Below are 19,772 nucleotides of genomic sequence, written 5' to 3' on the forward strand. Positions count from 1 at the left end.
TGACTTTCTACCGAGTCTATGTGGTTTTGCATCCACAATTTTATATCTGACACTTTGAATCTACTAGAATCAACAGTTTATTTTGGATTTTTTACAGAATATCATGCAAACATATGAAAGATTCTGATGTTATTCTATTCTTTCCTCAGGATGTTGCTGTGTCACTGGTATATTACGTTGGTTCTGTTGCCGATTTGTTTGAGAGGCCAAAAATTACCAACCAGAGATGAAGAACTATTCCAGATGCAGATCAGAGATAAAGCCATGTTCCATGATTCATCTGTGATTCCTGATGGAGCTGAGATCAGTGGTTATCTATTTAGAGATAACCCTAAAAGGTACGTCTTCTATGAAATAAGCGGCAAAACTAAAAGTAAGTTTAATGAGAAATCTATCCTTCCATCTATCTATCTATCTATCTATCTATCTATTATCTATCTATCTATCTATCTATCTATCTATCTATCTATCTATGTTACTAACACCAGATTACCAGAGTGAATATCCTTGACAGGCTGCTATTGTTTTCCCAGCTGTGAGGAAACTAGAATAAACATTAGAGTTTAACAGGGAAGTAGGGGTCCCAAAAGCAGAACCACCCAAGTATTAGAAGTCTCTTGTTTAGACAAGTGGCTGGGCAACCCATGGATACATCTGAAAGCCACTTTAAGATGCTTGCGATACTTAGATGTCATTATTATTTTTGTGGTGTGTTTTGGTAGAAAAAAGCATTAGGTAGCAACAGTTGATAAATGTCGAAATGTTCATTATTTGCACTTTAGGTATTTGTTTGTGGTAGAAGAAGACAACACTCCTCTCTCGGTCATTGTCACTCCATGTGATGCACCTCTAGAGTGGAAGCTGACGTTACAGGAACTACCTGAGGAGGCTAGTGGAGAAGGATCAGGTAATAATGTGTGATGTCACTTATGGAATTATATTATATTATACAATGTTTTGGATGAATTATATATATCAGGACATCCTCTTTCAAGACTTCAAAATCCAAAGCATAATGAGGTTATACATGCTCTCAATATTGCTATAGAACATGGCTGTATCCTATAGTTATAAATACAAGCCACAACATTTTTTCACAGAAGGAAAGACATCTTATTAATTATATCTGAATTATATTATATTACAATGACCCAATACATTTTCAGTTATATATCTACAGCAGGTGAAATAAGTATTGAACAATCACTAATTTTCGAAATAAATATATTTATAAAGGTGCTATTGACATGAATTTCTAACCAGATGTCGGTAACAATCCATTTTAATCAAACCATAGATGTCCATAAATTTGGTGAAGGGAAATAATGAGACATGACACGGGAAAAAGTATTGAACTGTATTTAATATGTGTATGTCGTAGAAAAGGCTTTGTTAGTGATGACAGCTTCAAGATGCCTCCTCTATAGAGAAACTAATCGCATGCATTGCTCAAGTATGATTTTGACCTATTTGACAGCTTCAAGATGCCTCCATTATAGAGAAACTAGTTACATGCATTCCTCACCTATGATTTTGGCCTATTCTTTCCACACAAACACTCTTTAAATCTGAAAGTCTAGTGGGTTCTTTCTATGAATCCTGAGCTTTATTTTTTTTTCATCAATTGTCTACTGGATTCAGGTTAGATGTTTGGCTGGGCCATTCTAGCTGCTTTGTTTTCTTTTTCTGAAACTTGGGAGTTACCGTAACCTAGCTGTTTGGGATCATGTCTTGCTGAATTGCCACCTTCATTTCATCTTTATCATCCTGGTAGATGGGCCTCAGATTTTTATCAAGAATGTCTTGGTAAATTTGTCCATTCATATATCCTTCAATAAAATTAAGTTTTCCAGTGCCTTATGCTGAAAAACAGCCCAACATCATCATGTTCCCATTTCCAAACTTCACTGTTGGTATGATTTTTTGAGGTGATATGCAGTGCCTTTTAGCCTCCTAATATATTGTGTATTATGGCATCCAAAATGTTCAATTGTCTCAACTGACCAGACTATAATCTCACAATATTTTATAGGCTTGTCTAAATGTTGTTGTGTGAACTTTAAATGCATTTGAACATGCTTTTTGTTCAGCAATGGAGATTTATGTGGTAAGCATACAGGCCATGGATGTTGTATGTGTTACATATTATTTTATTTGAAACAATTATAGCTGCTGTTTCCAGGTCTTTCTGTAACTTGGCTCTTGAATAAATCTTGTGATAATTATTTTCACTCCTTTGTCTGAAATTTTATGAGTAGGACCTTGTCATGGCCAGAATTATAGTGAAATTATGTTCCTTCCACTTCTGGATTATGGCACCAACAGTGCTCACTGGAATTTTCAGAAGTTTAGAAATTCTTCTGTACCCAATGCCATAAGTATGTTTTGCAACAATAAGGTTGTGAAGGTCTTAAAACAGCTCGCTGGTTTTACTATTCATGAGATGTTTCTTATGTGGCATCTTTCTTGTGAGACATCTTTTTAAAGGCCATCAGTTTAATCAGATGATACTATTTTTTACTAAGTGACAGGATTGCTTTCTAATTACTGTTAGCTCTCAGCTGGTGTCATGACTTTCCATGACTTTTTGCTCTTCTCTTTCTTCATGTGTTTAATACTTTTTCCCTGTGTCATTTCTTGTTATTACACATCCCAAAATGTTTGGATATTTATAGTTTGATTTCTTTGCATGTATGGATTGAATGGGTTGTTACCAAGAACTGGTGAGAAATTCATGTCAATAGCACCTCTAGAAATGTATTTAAGATGCTAGTCACAACATGGACATATCGTGAGTCAGGGTAATCAAAGGTTCCAGGGTCAGATACAAGGAGAGCACATCAAGGAATAAGGAGACAGGCAGAAGCGTAGTCAGGTTACAGTCCAGAGTCAGAATACCTGGAGGATAGCAGGTCAAAGCATAGGAACAAGTCAAACATAAGGTCAGATGAGGTCCATTAACACATAGCGCAGCTAAACTAGGCCAACAAGCACCACTGAGTAGAATGCTACAACTGGAAATGTTCTGGGATTAACTGCTCAGCTGAGTAGTATCAGTATCAGATTGGAAGCATCAGCACCAGATTGGACAACTGAGCTTTCACTCACGAAATAGACAGCTCAGCACTCCCTGATTCCATAGTACAACAGTTACTCATTGCATCCAAGATGCACTAAAGAGGGACATCGTGACAATATTTAATTAGAAAATTGGTGATGTGTTCAATATTTATTTCATCTGCTGTATATACATTAAATTAAAGTATTAGAAGACCTAAATTTTACACCTGCAGGTGTAAAATTTATAGCCATTTATATGGAGTTGGTTACTGCTTTGCTGGTATAATAGCTTCTAATCTTCTGTGCAGGCTTTCTCCAAGATTTTGGAGTGTGTTTGTGGGAACCTTTGCCCATTCATACAGAAAAGCATTGTGAGGTCAGATCTTGATGTTGGATGAGAAGGCCTCTGTAAAGCCTGTCAAGTTCTTCCATGCCAAACTTTTTTTTAGCAGTTTATTACACGCTGTTCTTACTATACTTTTAAAAGTAAACGTTTACCTGCCATAAAGACAGTGAAACGTAAGTATGGGTGTACTATGTCTGTCCATCACGGTCAATGGCTCAACGGTGCTTCTGAATACGACATTTGTATTTTTTCAAATGTACTTTCCGCCAAAGCAAGATGATAATTTTTTTTCTATTTTAGGAACAAACAAGTGGAACTGATGTGCAAATTTGATAACCCCACAGTTTCCATCTGTACCAGTTATACAGTACAAAGGATTGGTTTTGTGCATTAATTCCTTTTGCCTGTTACTAAAATATAAAAAACAAATTAAATTCCCTAAGTCCTAATTCACACTTCCGTGTTTAACAATTTTAAATACCTCTAGGGTCCAGGGGATATTAGTAGTCTGATTTACACATAGAATAATCCCCAATTATGAAATATTTTATTTTTATTCAGATAGAAAAATAATTATTTTTACACTACACCATTATGTGCACATAAATATTACACCAATCAATTGTCTTGCGCCAACTAAATGGCGACCCCTGGTCTTGAATATCAAGACCAAGGTTTACAATGAAACAGAAAGACAAATTGATACAATTTAAAATACATAACCAGGTGCTGGTTCACAACAGGACAATGAGTGTACAAACCAAACTTAACTTGGTATCTCCTAATATGACTATGCTGGCACAAACGTGCTGATTCTGTGGTCACAGTCAATATTCATCCAGGAGTATCCACACACGGCGTTTGGAAGATCAGTCCTTTAGTCAGTATAGTGAACCACCAACTATATCATATTTAAGACGTCTCCACCTCGACGCGTTTCCCCACACAGGCATGTGGTTCATCAGGAGGTTGTCAGATAGTATAGTGTGGGGTATGCAGGTCCATGGCGCCAGACAAACAGATCAGCAGCACTGCAGTAAATACTGTCTTGATAACATGCTCCCGTCCTCCAGGCGTCATGAACATGCTATCAAGACAGCATTTACTGCAGTGCTGATGATCTGTTTGTCTGGCGCCATGGACCTGCATACCCCAAACTATACTATCTGACAACCTCCTGATGAACCACATGCCTGTGTGGGTAAACGCGTCGAGGTGGAGACGTCTTAAATATGATATAGTTGGCGGTTCACTATACTGACTAAAGGACTGATCTTCCAAACGCCGTGTGTGGATACTCCTGGATGAATATTGACTGTGACCACAGAATCAGCACGTTTGTGCCAGCATAGTCATATTAGGAGATACCAAGTTAAGTTTGGTTTGTACACTCTTTGTCCTGTTGTGAACCAGCACCTGGTTATGTATTTTAAATTGTATCAATTTGTCTTTCTGTTTCATTGTAAACCTTGGTCTTGATATTCAAGACCAGGGGTCGCCATTTAGTTGGCGCAAGACAATTGATTGGTGTAATATTTATGTGCACATAATGGTGTAGTGTAAAAATAATTATTTTTCTATCTGAATAAAAATAAAATATTTCATAATTGGGGATTATTCTATGTGTAAATCACACTTCCGTGTTTAAACACGTGCTTGAAAACATGGTGCCATAGCATCCGTGTTTTGGATCAGTGTACGGTCTGTGTATCCGTTTTAACCATCAGTTGTCATCAGTGTATTTCACAAATGGATGAAATACACAGCTTCTCCTATCTATGGCAATGTTAAATGCCGACAGCATACGGACTGTACACAGATATCATCCATGTGCTGTACGTGTTTTTCATGGACCCATAGACTGGTATTGGCCCTTTTCTTCTATGATACCGGGAAAAAACTGACATGTTTCTGTGAGTTATATATGGACACACGATCTGTGAAATAAAATATGAATATGTGAATAGCACCATAGATTTGAATAGGTATGTGTTGTATCCATGTAAAAAAACGGATACAACGTGCAATGGGGACCTCTGAATGAGATCTCAGGCAGATACAAAAGTCTTTACAGATTTATTTAATAGAGTAATAAAGTGTAGCAGACCCCAGCCCCTTATAATATACATCACCACAAACCACCAAGTCCTCATAATACATGTATCACAGATCCCCAGTGCCCCTGATAATACACATGGTCGCAGTCCCCCCTAACCCCTCATAATACACATGGTTGCAGTCCCCCCAGCCTGTCATAATACACATGACCGCAGGCCCCCCAGGCTTGCTTAATATACATGACTGCAGTGCCCCCCACCCCCTCATAATATACAAGGCTGCAGTTTCCCCTCCCCTCATGACACATATGGCCTCAGTCCCCCCAGCTCCGCATAATACACATGGCTGCAGTCCCCCCAGTCTCTCATAATACACATGTCCGTGTACCCCCCAGCCCCTTGTAATACACCTGGCCACAGTTCCCCCAGCCCCACATAATACATATGGCCACAGTCCCACTCAGCCTCTCATAATACATGTGGCTGCATCTTATGATACACATGGCCTTAGAGCCCCCAGACCCTTAAAATACGGATGGTCGCAAACACCACAGCCCCTTATAATACACCTGGTGCAGACTCCCAAGCCCCTCATGATACACATGACGATAATGCCCTCAGCCTCTCAAGATACACATGGCAGCAGTCCCCCCAGCTTCTCATAAAACACATGGCTGCAGTCCCCCAGCCTCTCATAATGCACATAGCTGCATTCCCCCCAACCTCTCATAATACACCGGGCCGCAAGCCCTGCTTAATACACATGGTTGCAGAGCCCCCAAACCCTCATAGTACACATGACCATAGATTCCCCCTCAATGCCTCATAATACACATTCTGATCATAACTTTATGTGCATTCAACATTCTCTATTTAGCACAGTCTGATTCTTAGTTTTTCCACTATTGATTCACAGTTTCAAGCAGATGTTCAGTTCAGGAGTTAGGATAATTGAGCAAGGTCAGGTATTCAAATTGCCGACTTGCATTTCTTTGTAATAGCACGTACCCTGATCTGTTTTCCTATCTGAATTTGCAGGTGAGCCTGAACCACTGGAGCAGCAAAGACAGCAGATTATGAATGAAGAAGGCACCGAATTGTTCACTTATAAAGGCAATGATGTGGAATACTTTGTATCTACCAATTCACCATCTGGTTTGTATCAACTAGAATTAATTTCTACGGAAAAAGACACACATTTTAAAGTTTATGCCACTACAACGCCAGAATCTGATCAGCCTTACCCAGAATTACCCTATGATCCAAGAGTTGATGTAACATCACTTGGAAGGACCACAGTCACCTTGGCATGGAAACCAACACCTACATCATCCGTATTAAAACAGCCTATCCAGTACTGCGTTGTTATAAACAAGGAACACAACTTCAAAAGCCTTTGTGCCGTTGAAGCAAAAATTAATGCTGATGATGCTTTTATGATGGCCCCTAAACCTGGATTGGACTTTAGTCCATTTGACTTTGCTCATTTTGGATTTTCTTCTGAAAATGATGCTAGTAAAGATCGTCATTTTATGTCAAAGTCTTTATCTACAAAGTTGGTCCGTCAGATGACTTCAAAACCAAAGGATGATCTTCAAAAGGTTTGCATTGGAAACAAAAATATATTTACAGTGTCTGATCTGAAACCTGACACCCAGTTCTACTTTGATGTTTTTGCAGTTAACTCTGCCACAAATATGAGCACTGCTTATGTTGGAACATTTGCTCGAACCAAGGAAGAAGCCAAACAAAAAACAATGGAGCTGAAGGATGGCAAAGTTACTGATGTATTCATCAAGAGAAAGGGTGCTAAGTTCTTAAGATTTGCTCCAGTTTCATCTCACCAAAAAGTCACCTTTTCAGTTCACTCTTGCTTGGACACTATCCAAATCCAGGTTAGACGAGATGGAAAACTACTTTTGTCACAGAGTGTGGAAGGTGTACGTCAATTCCAACTAAGAGGAAAACCTAAAGCTAAATATATGATCAGACTTAAAGGTAGCAAAAAAGGGGCTTCCATGCTAAAAATATTGGCTACCTCAAAGTTCAACAAACAACCTTTTCCTTCTCTGCCTGAAGACACAAGAATCAAAGCGTTTGACAAATTACGCACGTGCTCCTCAGTCACAATAGCTTGGCTGGGAACACAAGAAAGAAACAAGTATTGTGTATATAAAAAAGAGGTGGATGATGAATATAATGAAGAGCTAAAGAAACGAGAACAAAACCAGTGTTTGGGTCCTGACACCAGAAAGAAATCAGAGAAAGTCCTCTGCAAATATTTCTACAGTCAGAACCTGCATAAAGCAGTCACCACAGAGACAATAAAAGGCCTCGAGGCTGGGAAGTCTTACATGTTGGATGTCTATGTCATGGGTCATGGAGGCCATTCAGTTAAATATCAAAGCAAAGTTGTAAAGACAAGAAAGTTCTGTTAGAATCCATGTGAACTTGTGTGTGAAATATATCCTATGATGGCCATACTGATTGACTACTTATGCAGTAGAGAGCCTGTGACCTGTCAAGTACACAATACCTAAAATGGTGTAGAATGGTATCAACTTGTATACTCCTGTTTACATATCGAAGAGGTTGCTTGTAAGTGGTTATTCTGCTGCTTCTTGGGATTTTTTTGAGAGACCAATATCATGTCTAAGGCACAATAACAGACTCTCGGTAGATGAAGTAATATTAGTAGATAATGGAGAAAGAAGAGACAATATCAATTGCATCACACAGTGCATGAACTGCTTCTAAATTATTTTACTAAATATATGGCCAAGGCAAGTCCTCTGGCTTTATTCATACTCACATAAATCCTATCTAGAGATGATAGACTATCTGTAAATAATTTTATAAAGTCTTGCCTGAAATGTTTATGTTCTATGACAGTGAACTACAAAATCATTTCTGATAACTACAGATTGATCGTAAGTATTAACTGGAGCTTTCCTTTTCCTTGGCTATTGTACATTCCTACTAGACAGGTTTATTTTTTAAATATGTATTGTATGTATAAAGTTGTCAAACATATATTCATGTACATAAAAAATATGAAAAGTACGAGATTATATATTTCTTTAGTTTAACCGATGTCTGACATACTAAATCAAGATCGAGACTGAACTCTGTATGTAAACATTCTGTTCTCTTGTTTAATTGTTGTATGCCAGTATGTGTGCAAAATATCTAAATCTATAATATAGTTATATTAAACAGATATATACAGTATAAATGTAAAGAAATCACTTAGCAGGAAGAATATAGACTATGGATCAAACAGAGTACAAAGCAGACATTTGTATTGCGGTTGGCTTAAAGGAAACATATTCAAAGGGCCACCCAGTATAAAGAGTAGCATAAAAAGAGATAAAACACACAGTAACTGACAGCACTTTGTAGTCTAATCCACAAAACTAAGCGTTTCAGCCTTTTCAAGGTGGTGTTGTGATGACAAGATGTTATTAATGAGGGGCATTGTATTTCTTTCTATAGGCAGTACAGAAACTGGTTGAATGTTGGTGTTAAATTGTATCACTCAACAGCAGTATATTATATATACTATACAAACAGTATGTTGCGGTAGCAAGAATCCGCACCATAAAATTACTCAGCATCAGAAAAGGAGATGAGTGAAAGAAAATGAAATAAACCACAGGCATAACTTGGCATTTTTTTTTAAAAGTGCCAATGATTCAGGTTATTATTAGTGATGATCGAATACCTCAAATATTTGGCTTTGCGAATATTTGCCGAATAGGTCGCTGCTATTCGACTATTCGTGCATATTCGATGCGCAATGTAAGTCTATGGGAAACCCGAATAACAACTATTTGGAACTATTCGGGCTTCCCATAGACTTACGGGTGCTCTACACGCTGCAATATCGCTAACGATTTATCGTTGGGGTCACGGTGTTTGTGACGCACATCCGGCATCGTCAGCGACATCGCAGCATGTGACACGTACGAGCGACCTTCAACAATTGCAAAAGTGGTAAAAATCGTTGGTGTTGGAGAGGTCGTCCAAACACCAAATATCGATGTCTGGCGAGTAGCGATGTTGTTCCTCATTCCTGCGGCATCACACATCGCTATGTGTGACACCGCAGGAGCGACGAATATCTCCTTACCTGCCGTCCACCGGCAATGCGGAAAGAAGGAGGTGGGCGGGATGTTACGTCCCACTCATCTCCGCCCCTCCTCTGCTATTGAACGGCTGCCGTGTGACGTCGCTGTGACGCCGTATGCACCGCCCTCTTAGAAAGGAGTCGGTTCGCCGGTCACAGCGACGTCGCTAGGCAGGTAAGTAGATCCTTATCTCCCCCAACATTGTCTGTTGAAGGATAGTTGGGAAACCCCCATACTCAATAGACTGTTGGCAGAGCCCACTGATAGCTGCGATTTCAGCCAATGTTAGTCTAATATCTATGAGGTCCTTAAGAGTTAATAAATATATACAAACTTAGAAAAAATAAACCTGACTGTAGACATAAATCAATACTTAAAGGGGTGCTCCCATCTCTAAAATAATCCTATCCCCAACATGTAATAGGTGTAATAATAGTAATATTAGACAATTCCTCCAATTAGAAATGTAGTATAGTTTTCCTGATATAGCTATGTCTCTTACCTCATATGCAGCTTAGGTATCCATAGTTATCACACCAAATAACTGACATTATATATGAGTGGTCATAGCCATGGATACCTATGCTATAATGCCCTGCACATGAGGTAAGAGACATGGCTATAACAGAAGAACTATACTACATTTCTTATTGGAGGTATTCGGTAATGTTATTATTAGTACACCTTACATATTGGGATAGGATCTTGGGGATTGAAATACCCCTTTAATGAATTTAAAAGGTAACCATCATTTAATTCACAAATCAACAATACACCTGAAAATACTCAAATTTGTAATTTATCATATTTGAGAAATTTGTTTTTTTACTCCTCCTGGTTTGATCTTTCCCTCTCATTTCAAAGGTAAAAGCTGTAAAGTCTGCCTTCAGTGACGAAATATGTTCCCAATACTGACAAGTGACTGTTGTTGCTTTTAAAGCTTTATGGAGAGGCGAGGAAGGATGAAGAGGGAGGAGCTAGAGGCAGGCACATACATTCTGCTGCAAGTTCTACTGAAACAACAGTTTCAGTTCTCCATAGAACTTAATGAGCACCAGCTGCCACCTCCTATCTAAGTATTTGGAAAATCTGTATTCACTGAATACAGATTTTACCTGTGAATTGAGAGTTTTGAGAGAAAAGATCGGTTGTGGCAGAGAACTAAGCCAATTTCTCTGATAAGATATATTACAAAATTCCCTATTTTAATTTTTACTGTTGATTTGTGAAATAAAAAAATAAAATAATGGTTATTCTTTAAAGTGACTGATTTTTTTTATGAACATATGACACATCTAAATTTTCTGGAAGTAAATAGATAAAAGTAAAAAAAGAGAAAATTAAACCCAACCAATAGTTCAAATCTATTCAATCTATGTCCCTAAGCAATATCAGATATTGGAGGAGAGTTTGTAAGCCAGCATAACCATTAAATTGTCAGGAATATTCATCAACAAATATCAAAGCTCTAAGGGCAGTTTTATTATATCTGCTGGTCAGTTTATGATCAGATGTGTGTTTTACAATCTTGAAGTATTTCTGTACAAATGTCACTATCTTTGTATTAATTTCTTATTTTTTATGGTTGTCTTTTTTCTTTTTGTATTTGCTACTTGTGTAAAAATATGTGATTACAAGGTTCTCATATTTCAAAGATGTAAAATAAATGATACATTTATTTATAGTGTTTACCATTTTATTCATATCTTGGCTAATAGACACCTTGAGAGGAGCTTGGAAGTCAAAGGCCCCAATACAGAAGGTACATTTAGACCCTGTATAAACCACCAATCATTTTACTTGCCACCCATATTGCCACCAATGATGATGACATGTAGACCCTTTTATATCATGAAGCGATGATGCGATCACTTTGGGTGTGGACTAGTGATGAGCAAACCTGTGGATATTTGGGTTCACCAAACTAGCATGGACTAAAAACAAAATCAGGTTCCGTAGCTCAACTTGAGCTCGGATGCCAAACCCCATATAAGTCTATGGGACCTGAACCTATGTGTTATAAAATGGTGTTAGTAAGGGCTAGGGGGCTGCAAAAGAAAGAAAATAAGGAATAATGCAGGACCGTTATAAACCGTTATACTTACCGACCTTCCCCGTGGCTTTAAAAATGCTTCCAGGTCTGATGATTAGTTTTTATGCATATTCACTGTTTCACTCACCCACCATCAGTCCCTTCATCTTTGATTGGTTGCATTCAGACCACACCCCCACCCTCTGGGACAATGTCTGTGATTGGTTGGAATGACACACGCTGTTTGCATCCCTATAGTGGTGTAAAAATAAAGAAAAACATTTTACGTATTTTGATATCCAGCACAGATAAAGCAGGCTGTAGCCTTAGCTGTGTGTTATTTTGGAAGTGTATCAAAATATGAGGGACCCCGTGTGGCTTTTTTAAATTATTTAAATAAATATTTATTTTTTAAAAATGACATGCAGTCCCCCCAATTTTGATGCCCAGGCAGAATAAAGCCGACAGCTGGGCGCTGGTATTCTCAGACTAGGGAGGTCTATAGTTATTGGGCCCCCAGCCTAAAAATAGCAGCCCACTGTTGCACCGGAATTGTTGCATTCTTTTAGATTTGACAATTAGGACACTTTACTTTACTCATCCCGAATGCCCTGGTGGGGTGGCAATTGGGGTAATATAAGGGGTTAATGGCAGTAATGACTTGTCAAAAATCACAGTTGCAATTAAGCCCTGGATTAGTAATTACGAGGGATCTATGAGATCCCCTAATTACTAATCCTGTATATAATAAGAAATTAACACACAAAACTGAGAAATCTCCTTTCTTTGAATAAAAAATAAACACCCTCTTTCTCCAATTGATTAACCCTCAAAACACCCAGATACTATGTAATCCACATCAGAACCTCCCGCAATGCTCTCGGGTCTGCTACACACTGAAGTCGCAGCATGCAGGCACATTAGAGAACATGACCACCCACTGGAGCTTTAGGCAGATGGTTCCGAGCCGCAGCTGTGAGCGGTGACATCACTAAGTTTACCTGCGGTCACAGCTGGAGGTTCCAACGGTATGCCACCTGTGACCGCAATGAGACCCGCATTTCCTGGCAGAAAACCACAATTTTTTGCCAAGAGATACAGATTTGGTGCTGAAATTTGGTGTATAAATCCTCTCCTGGCAGAAAACTGTGGTTTTGAGGCTACTTAGGAGCAATTTTCTGCAAGGTGATGCAAATTTGGTGCAGAAATCTGGTGCATCTGTGGGCAGAAAACAGCAACTAAACTGCGGTGGTTTTTTTTGCCAGGAAATGCAGATTTGGTGCTGAAATTTATGCATTAAATTCCTGCACCAAATCTGCATCTTCTGGTAAAAAAATACATCAAATTTTTTTACCAGGAGATGCAGATTTGATAAAGGAATTTGGTGTATAAATTTCAGCACCAAATCTGTATCTCCTGGCAGAAAACCGGTCAAAAAATGTGGTTTTGATGCAGTGTCTGTGATGCAGACATGTCTGCACTATATCTGCATCTTCTGGCATAAATTCAAACTAAACTGTTTTTTTGCCAGGAGATGCAGACTTGGTGCTGACGTTTATGCACCGAAACTGTATGTCCTGGCAAAAAATGTATCAAAACTGCATCATAATGCATGCGGTTTTAATGTGATGTTTTGCCAGAAGTCGCAAACTAGATGTAGGAATATGGTGTATAAATTTCAGCACCAAACCTGCATCTCTTGGCAAAAAAACAGAGGTGAAGTCACTGAGTTTAATGAGGTCATCTGAGGTTAGTTTACCTGCGGTCAAAGCTCGGGTACTGTTGGAACCTCCAGCTATGACTGCAGATAACCTGAGTGATGTCATCACTTACTGCTGTGGTTAAATAAGTCTCTACCTGAAGCGACAGTGTGCAGACATATTCTGTGCTCATGTGCTGTGACTTCAGTATGTATGTGTTTGGGGGTTAATAAATTGGTGAAAGAGGGCGTTGTTTTTTTTTTTTTATTCTATTTCAAGTAAAGGATTTTTTGGTGTTTGTGTTTATTTTTTTTACTTGCAGATTAGTAGATAGACACCTCCCATTACTAATCCAGGGCTTAGTGTCAGGTGTGAGCTGTCATTAACCCCTTATTACTCCGATTGCCACCAAACCACAATAATAAGGATGAGCCAAGTAAAGTGACGGGATTGCTGCATCTAATTGATGTGACAAAACTTGGTGGCTGCAGGCTGCTAATTTTAGGCTGGGAGAGCTCAATAACTATGGCTCTCTCCAACCTGAGAATACCAGCCCCCAGCTATCAGCATCAGCTATCTCTTGGCTTGGTATCAAATTGAGGGGGAGGGACCACACACCATTTTTTATCTTATTTATTTAAATTAAAAAAAAAGCTGTATAGGGTCCCTCTTATTTTAATAAACAGTCAAGATAAGCACACCGCTGAGGGCTGCAGCCTGTAGCCATATGCTTCATCTGTGCTGGGTATCATAATATGGGGGGACGCTATGCCAATTATTTATTTTTACACCACGATAGGGACACACATAGTGTGTTATTTCAAGCACTCAAACATGCTGTCACACAGAATGGAGGCACGGTCCTACTGCAACCAATCACAGATTATGGGACTACTGGTGGGCTGGGTAAACAGTGCATGAAGGATAATGAAGGATAATGATCGACCTCGGAAGTAGCGTGAATGGCCCCGGAAGTAGTGTTACAGCCATGCAGAAGACTGGTAAGTATAACACACCTGCTATTTCCCTATTTTATTACTTTTTCCTTTTATTTTCTTTTAACTATCTAGACTGCTAGATCCAGATAATTACCCAGAGTTCCCTGAGAACTTCGGGCCCACGATCAACGCACGAGAACTAGGTTACCCTCGCGGATCCAGACTTTTACAGTGCGGGTTCACCCATCACTACTTTCTAGCAATGCTACAATCAGCTTTCACAGAAATTTTGTTGGTCTTCCAGACCATATCTTCACCTCTACTGTTTCTGTTATGTGCCATTTAACTGCAACTTTAAAACACGTTGATATCTTCTGATAGCCTACTACTTCTTTGTGGGCCATTTTCATTTTCAGAGTGCTAGGCAGCTGCTTAAAGAACCCATGGTTGTTGTTTTTTGGTAGAAGATTAGAGACTGCTGCGTTTTTATTAAGCTGTGAAATTTGCATCACCTGGCTTTTTATAAATATGATAGTGAACAAGCCAGAATCCTAACAAACATAGGCTAGTTAAGGCCTGAAACCTTGGTCAAATTATCTGAGCACACAAATCTCCAAGGATGCCCAAACTTTTGCATTTGCCTATTTTATTTTTTTAACTTTTAAAGTGTAAAAGATGACAATCATTTTTTGGGGGGGTCTTATATCACTGAACTATGCGGCACCCACTACATCTAATGCAAAATAAATGACAATTCTAATTTTTAGTCTTTCTAAATGATGAAACGGTTAATAACAGCTCTGTAATGTATATAGAGTTACAATTATGTGTATGATTCCAATATGAATACAACAACCAACTACCATTTTTTATATCCCTTTATGACCTTGGCTATACCTATACATCCAAGGCCATGTCTGTTCTTTTAATGTGGGCTCCAGCTGTGAGCCCACGTTTTTCCACACCATATGTTGGCTCTTCTGCTCAGCCAACTTGCAGCTAATTGGAGATCCACCCACGCCTGGTAATTAGTTAAATTCTGCTGTCAATCTGACAGCAGGACAAGCACATCCGGTGGCACTGTGATCATGGGGCAGTTATCATGACAGCCGGGTATCAGCTAATTACCTATGTCGTTGTGATGATGAAGTTATTGTGAATGCCAGCATTCAAAGATTATCAGCATCTCTGCTGTTCAGAGGGATGCTGCACCATCCCTTTTAACAGCAGGATCGATTGGACAGGCTTCGAGGACTAATCAAATCAATAAAAACTAAAAAAAAAGTTTTTAAAATTATGAAAAAATCTTAAAGTTCAAATCACCTCCTTTTGCATTATTAAAAAAAACAAAAAAAAACCCCCAAACATATATTTGGTATCGCTATGTTCAGAAATGTCCGATCTATCAAAATAGAGGGTGGGACATTTATATGGATACACCTAAATAAAATGGGAATGGTTGGTGATATCAACTTCCTGTTTGTGGCTCATTAGTATATGGGAGGGGGGAAACTTTTCAAGATGGGTGGTGACCATGGTGGCCATTTTGAAGTTGGCCATTTTGCATCTAAGTTTATTTTTTCCAATGGGAAGAGGGTCATGTAACACATCAAACTTATTGAGAATTTCACAAGAAAAACAATTGTGTGCTTGGTTTTAACATAACTATTAGTTCATTAGTTATTTACAATTTTATGACCACTTATAAAATGTTCAAAGTGCTGCCCATTGTGTTGGATTGTCCATCCAACCCTCTTCTACTCTTGACACACTGATAGCAACACCGCAGAAGAAATGCTAACACAGGCTTCCAGTATCCATTGTTTGAGATGCTGCACATCTTGTATCTTCACAGGATAGACAATTACCTTCAGATAATCTCCAAAGACAAAAGTCTAAAGGCCCAGTCACACTAAACAACTTACCAGCGATCCCAACAATGATACAACCTGATAGGAATCGCTGGTAAGTTGCTAGGAGGTCGCTGGTGAGATGTCACACTAAGCGACGCTCCAGCGATCCCACCAGCATCCTGACCTGGCAGGGATCGCTGGAGCATCGCTACACGGGTTGCTGGTGAGCTGTCACACAGGCAGATCTCACCAGCAACCAGTGACCAGCCCCCAGCCAGCAGCGCCGCGTGGAAGCGATGGTGCGCTTGGTAACTAAGGTAAATATCGGGTAACCAACCCGATATTTACCTTGGTTACCAGCGCACACCGCTTAGCGCTGGCTCCCTGCACACCTAGCCACAGTACACATTGGGTTAATTACCCGATGTGTACTCTGCTAGGTGTGCAGGCAGCAGGAGCCGGCTTCTGCGGACGCTGGTAACCACAGTAAACATCGGGTAACCAAGAAGCCCTTACCTTGGTTACCCGTTATTTACCTTCGTTACCAGCGTCCGTCGCTCTCACACTGCCAGTGCCGGCTCCCTGTTCCCTGCACTCCTAGCCACAGTACACATCGGGTTAATTACCCAATGTGTACTGTGGCTACGTGTGCAGAGAGCAGGGAGCCGGCACTGACAGTGTGAGAGTGGCGGACACTGGTAACGAAGGTAAATATCGGGTAACCAAGGTAAGGGCTTCTTGGTTACCCGATGTTTACCGTGGTTACCAGCGTCCACAGAAGCCGGCTCCTGCTGCCTGCACTTTTAGTTGTTGCTCTGTCGCTGTCACACACAGCGATGTGTGCTTCACAGCGGGAGAGCAACAACTAAAAAATGGCCCAGGACATTTAGCAACAACCAGCGACCTCACAGCAGGGGCCAGGTTGTTGCTGGATGTCACACACAGCAACATCGCTAGCAACATCGCTGCTACGTCACAAAAGTTGTTCCTTAGCAGCAATGTTGCTAGCGATGTTGCTTAGTGTGACGTGGCCTTTAGGGCGTCAGATCAGGAGACCTTAGTAGTCATTCAACTGGCCCACAATGACCAATCCACTTTCCAGGACACTGTTCATGTAGGAATGCTCGTACCTGACACCCATAATGTGGTGGTGCATGTGGTGCATAATGTCATGGTGATGAAAACATCAGCTCCAGTCGCAAAAATTAAGCCCTCAAACAGCTCCAGATCTCAAAAAATGAGAACACTACGGGGCTTGGAAAATGTCAATAAAAGCGCAATTCTTTTTTTGACAAATTTCAGAATTTTTTTTCCCCACTTAGATAAAAGTAAAACTATACTTGTTTGGTATCTACAAACTCGTACTGAGCTGAAAAATCATTGCCAGGTCAGTTTTACCATATAGTGAACATGGTCAATTTTTACTGTTTTTGCAATTTTACTGCATTTGGAATTTTTTTCCAGTTTTTCTGAGGCAGAATATATGGTGACATTTAAAAGGGCAACTCATCTCACTAAAAACAAGCCCTCATATGCAAATTTGACGCAACGGTAAAAAAGTTATGGATCTTGGAAGAAGGGGAAGAAAAGACGAAAATCGGAAATCGCCGGGTAGTGAAGGGGTTAAAGACCCATTACCTCTGCTGTTTTATGCAGCATCCTGAGGTAAGCAGGTTAACATTGGACCACCACAACTTGTGAACCACCGGTATGTGCTTACCCCCCCAGGCTAAAACTTGCCAGCCCCTGTTGACAGCTATCTGCATGTAAAGTCAAAGACTGTCCATCACTGAATACAACTGGACTGATATGTATATAATATCTGGGAATTCAATTAAGAAAATGCAAGTTTTACTGAAACTATTCTCACAAGAAAATACATTAATCTGCTTATTTACTCCTGCTCTATAATATCTGCCTGCAGATCTGACACTATTTTCACCATCATAGGTTCCCATGTAAGTCTAATTAGAATGTTATTAAAATCCCAACAAGTCAAACTTAGAATTTTATTAATTGCAAAAATGAAAAATATTTAATTTAATTTCCCCTTGATTATTACAATAACATTACAAATATATCTACAGTAAATGTCATATTATTGGTATTAAAATAATTTATGGTTTACATTTTTTTATATTCGAAGATTTGTGGTAGTGAAAAAAATTAAAATCAGAATTACTTGCCCTCCGCAGATCAAGTGATGCCTATATATACTGCTTGTTGACAGGCTGCAACTGTGACATCTTGAGTACAGGGTACATGATGACCACTGCAGTCAATCATTTGGCTCATCAGTTTGTGCTATTCTACATTGACATCACCAGGGGCTGTGGCAGAGAGGCATCGCGGAAGTGAGCCCGCATATTCTCCCACACATGTCAGCTGATCTGATCAGTCAACATGTGCAGCTAAGGGGCGTTTCACACATCCGTGTGATACAGTACAATGGCAACTTCCAGGTCACATGCTCCGGTCACATGACAGCATGTGACCAGAGCTTGTCGCGCTGTCATTGTACTGTATACACTGTACTGGAGTGCGCCGGATCCGCCAATCTGGCGAAAAGCCGGATGTGTGAAATGGCCCTAACAGGCACAGGTGAAATCAGAGATCCACCCTCACCTGTTAACTAGTTAAATCCCTCTGTTAAACTCTGACAGCAGGATTTAAAGCACTCCGGTTGGGATCGCATCATGCATCGCTACCATCCGTGATCACAGTACACCAATAGGTTGTCTTGATAGCCGGGGGTTAGCCAATGAACCCTGTTGCTGTCATGACGAAGAAATCAGCATTTCTGTCATTCAGAGGCATGCAGAAGCATCGCTCTGAACAGCAGAAGTGATCAGACAGTGCAGGCTTCAAATCCTCCAAGGGGACTAGTAAACTAGTAAAATCACTAAAAAGTTAAAAAAAAGTTTTCAAAAATATGAAAAAATGTAAAAAACACAAAAGTTTTAATCATCCCCTTTTTACCCATTGAAAATAAAATTATTAAAAAATACACATATTTTATACTTCCGCGTTCAGAAATGCCCAATCTATAAAAAATCAAATAATCTGATTGGTAAAGGGCATAGAGAGAAAAAAAAACCCAAAAAGCCAGAATTACATTTTTTTTGGTCACCTCAACATTGCAATAATATGAAATAACAGGACATCAAAAGATCATATCTACACAAAAATGGTATAATTAAAAGCATCAGCTCAAGATGCAAGAAACAAGCCATCACTGAGCCCCAGATCCCAAAAAATGGGAACACTATGGGTCTCGGAAAATGGCGACAAAAGTGCAATTGTTTGGGGTTTTTTTTTATAAATTTCAGAATTTTTTTCAATCACTTATATAAAAGTAAAACTATACATGTTTGGTATCTACAAACTTGTACTCATCTGGGGAATCATAATGTCAGGTCAATTTTACCAAATAATGAACATGGTAAATAAAAAAAAAAGTAATCGTGGAATTGCCTTTTTGTAATTTTACCGCACTTGGATTTTTTCTCCCTGTTTTCCAGTACAATGTGGGACAGAGTGAATGTTGTCAATCAAAAGTACAACTCATCCCGCAAAAAAAAAAACCAAGCCCTCATATGGCAATATTGATGGAAAAATAAAAATGTTATGGCTCTTGGAAGGGGAGGAAAAAATGG

The 19,772-nt window shown here is 39.4% G+C and overlaps 1 protein-coding gene across 1 annotated transcript in view; it reads left to right on the forward strand.

Annotated features, from left to right (window-relative positions):
• NDNF (neuron derived neurotrophic factor) overlaps window positions 1–11,277 on the forward strand; it is a 63,297-nt gene extending 52,020 nt beyond the window's left edge. The window contains exons 2-4 of the mRNA XM_075349165.1: window positions 150–338; window positions 783–907; window positions 6,502–11,277. Of these exons, the coding sequence (XP_075205280.1) occupies window positions 151–338; window positions 783–907; window positions 6,502–7,901 (1,713 nt within the window). The 5' untranslated portion in view covers window position 150 and the 3' untranslated portion in view covers window positions 7,902–11,277. The remainder of the gene's footprint in view (window positions 1–149; window positions 339–782; window positions 908–6,501) is intronic.
• Window positions 11,278–19,772: the final 8,495 nt, after the last annotated feature.

The sequence above is a fragment of the Anomaloglossus baeobatrachus genome, chromosome 1 (genome assembly GCF_048569485.1).
Source record: "Anomaloglossus baeobatrachus isolate aAnoBae1 chromosome 1, aAnoBae1.hap1, whole genome shotgun sequence".
Taxonomy (NCBI): domain Eukaryota; kingdom Metazoa; phylum Chordata; class Amphibia; order Anura; family Aromobatidae; genus Anomaloglossus; species Anomaloglossus baeobatrachus.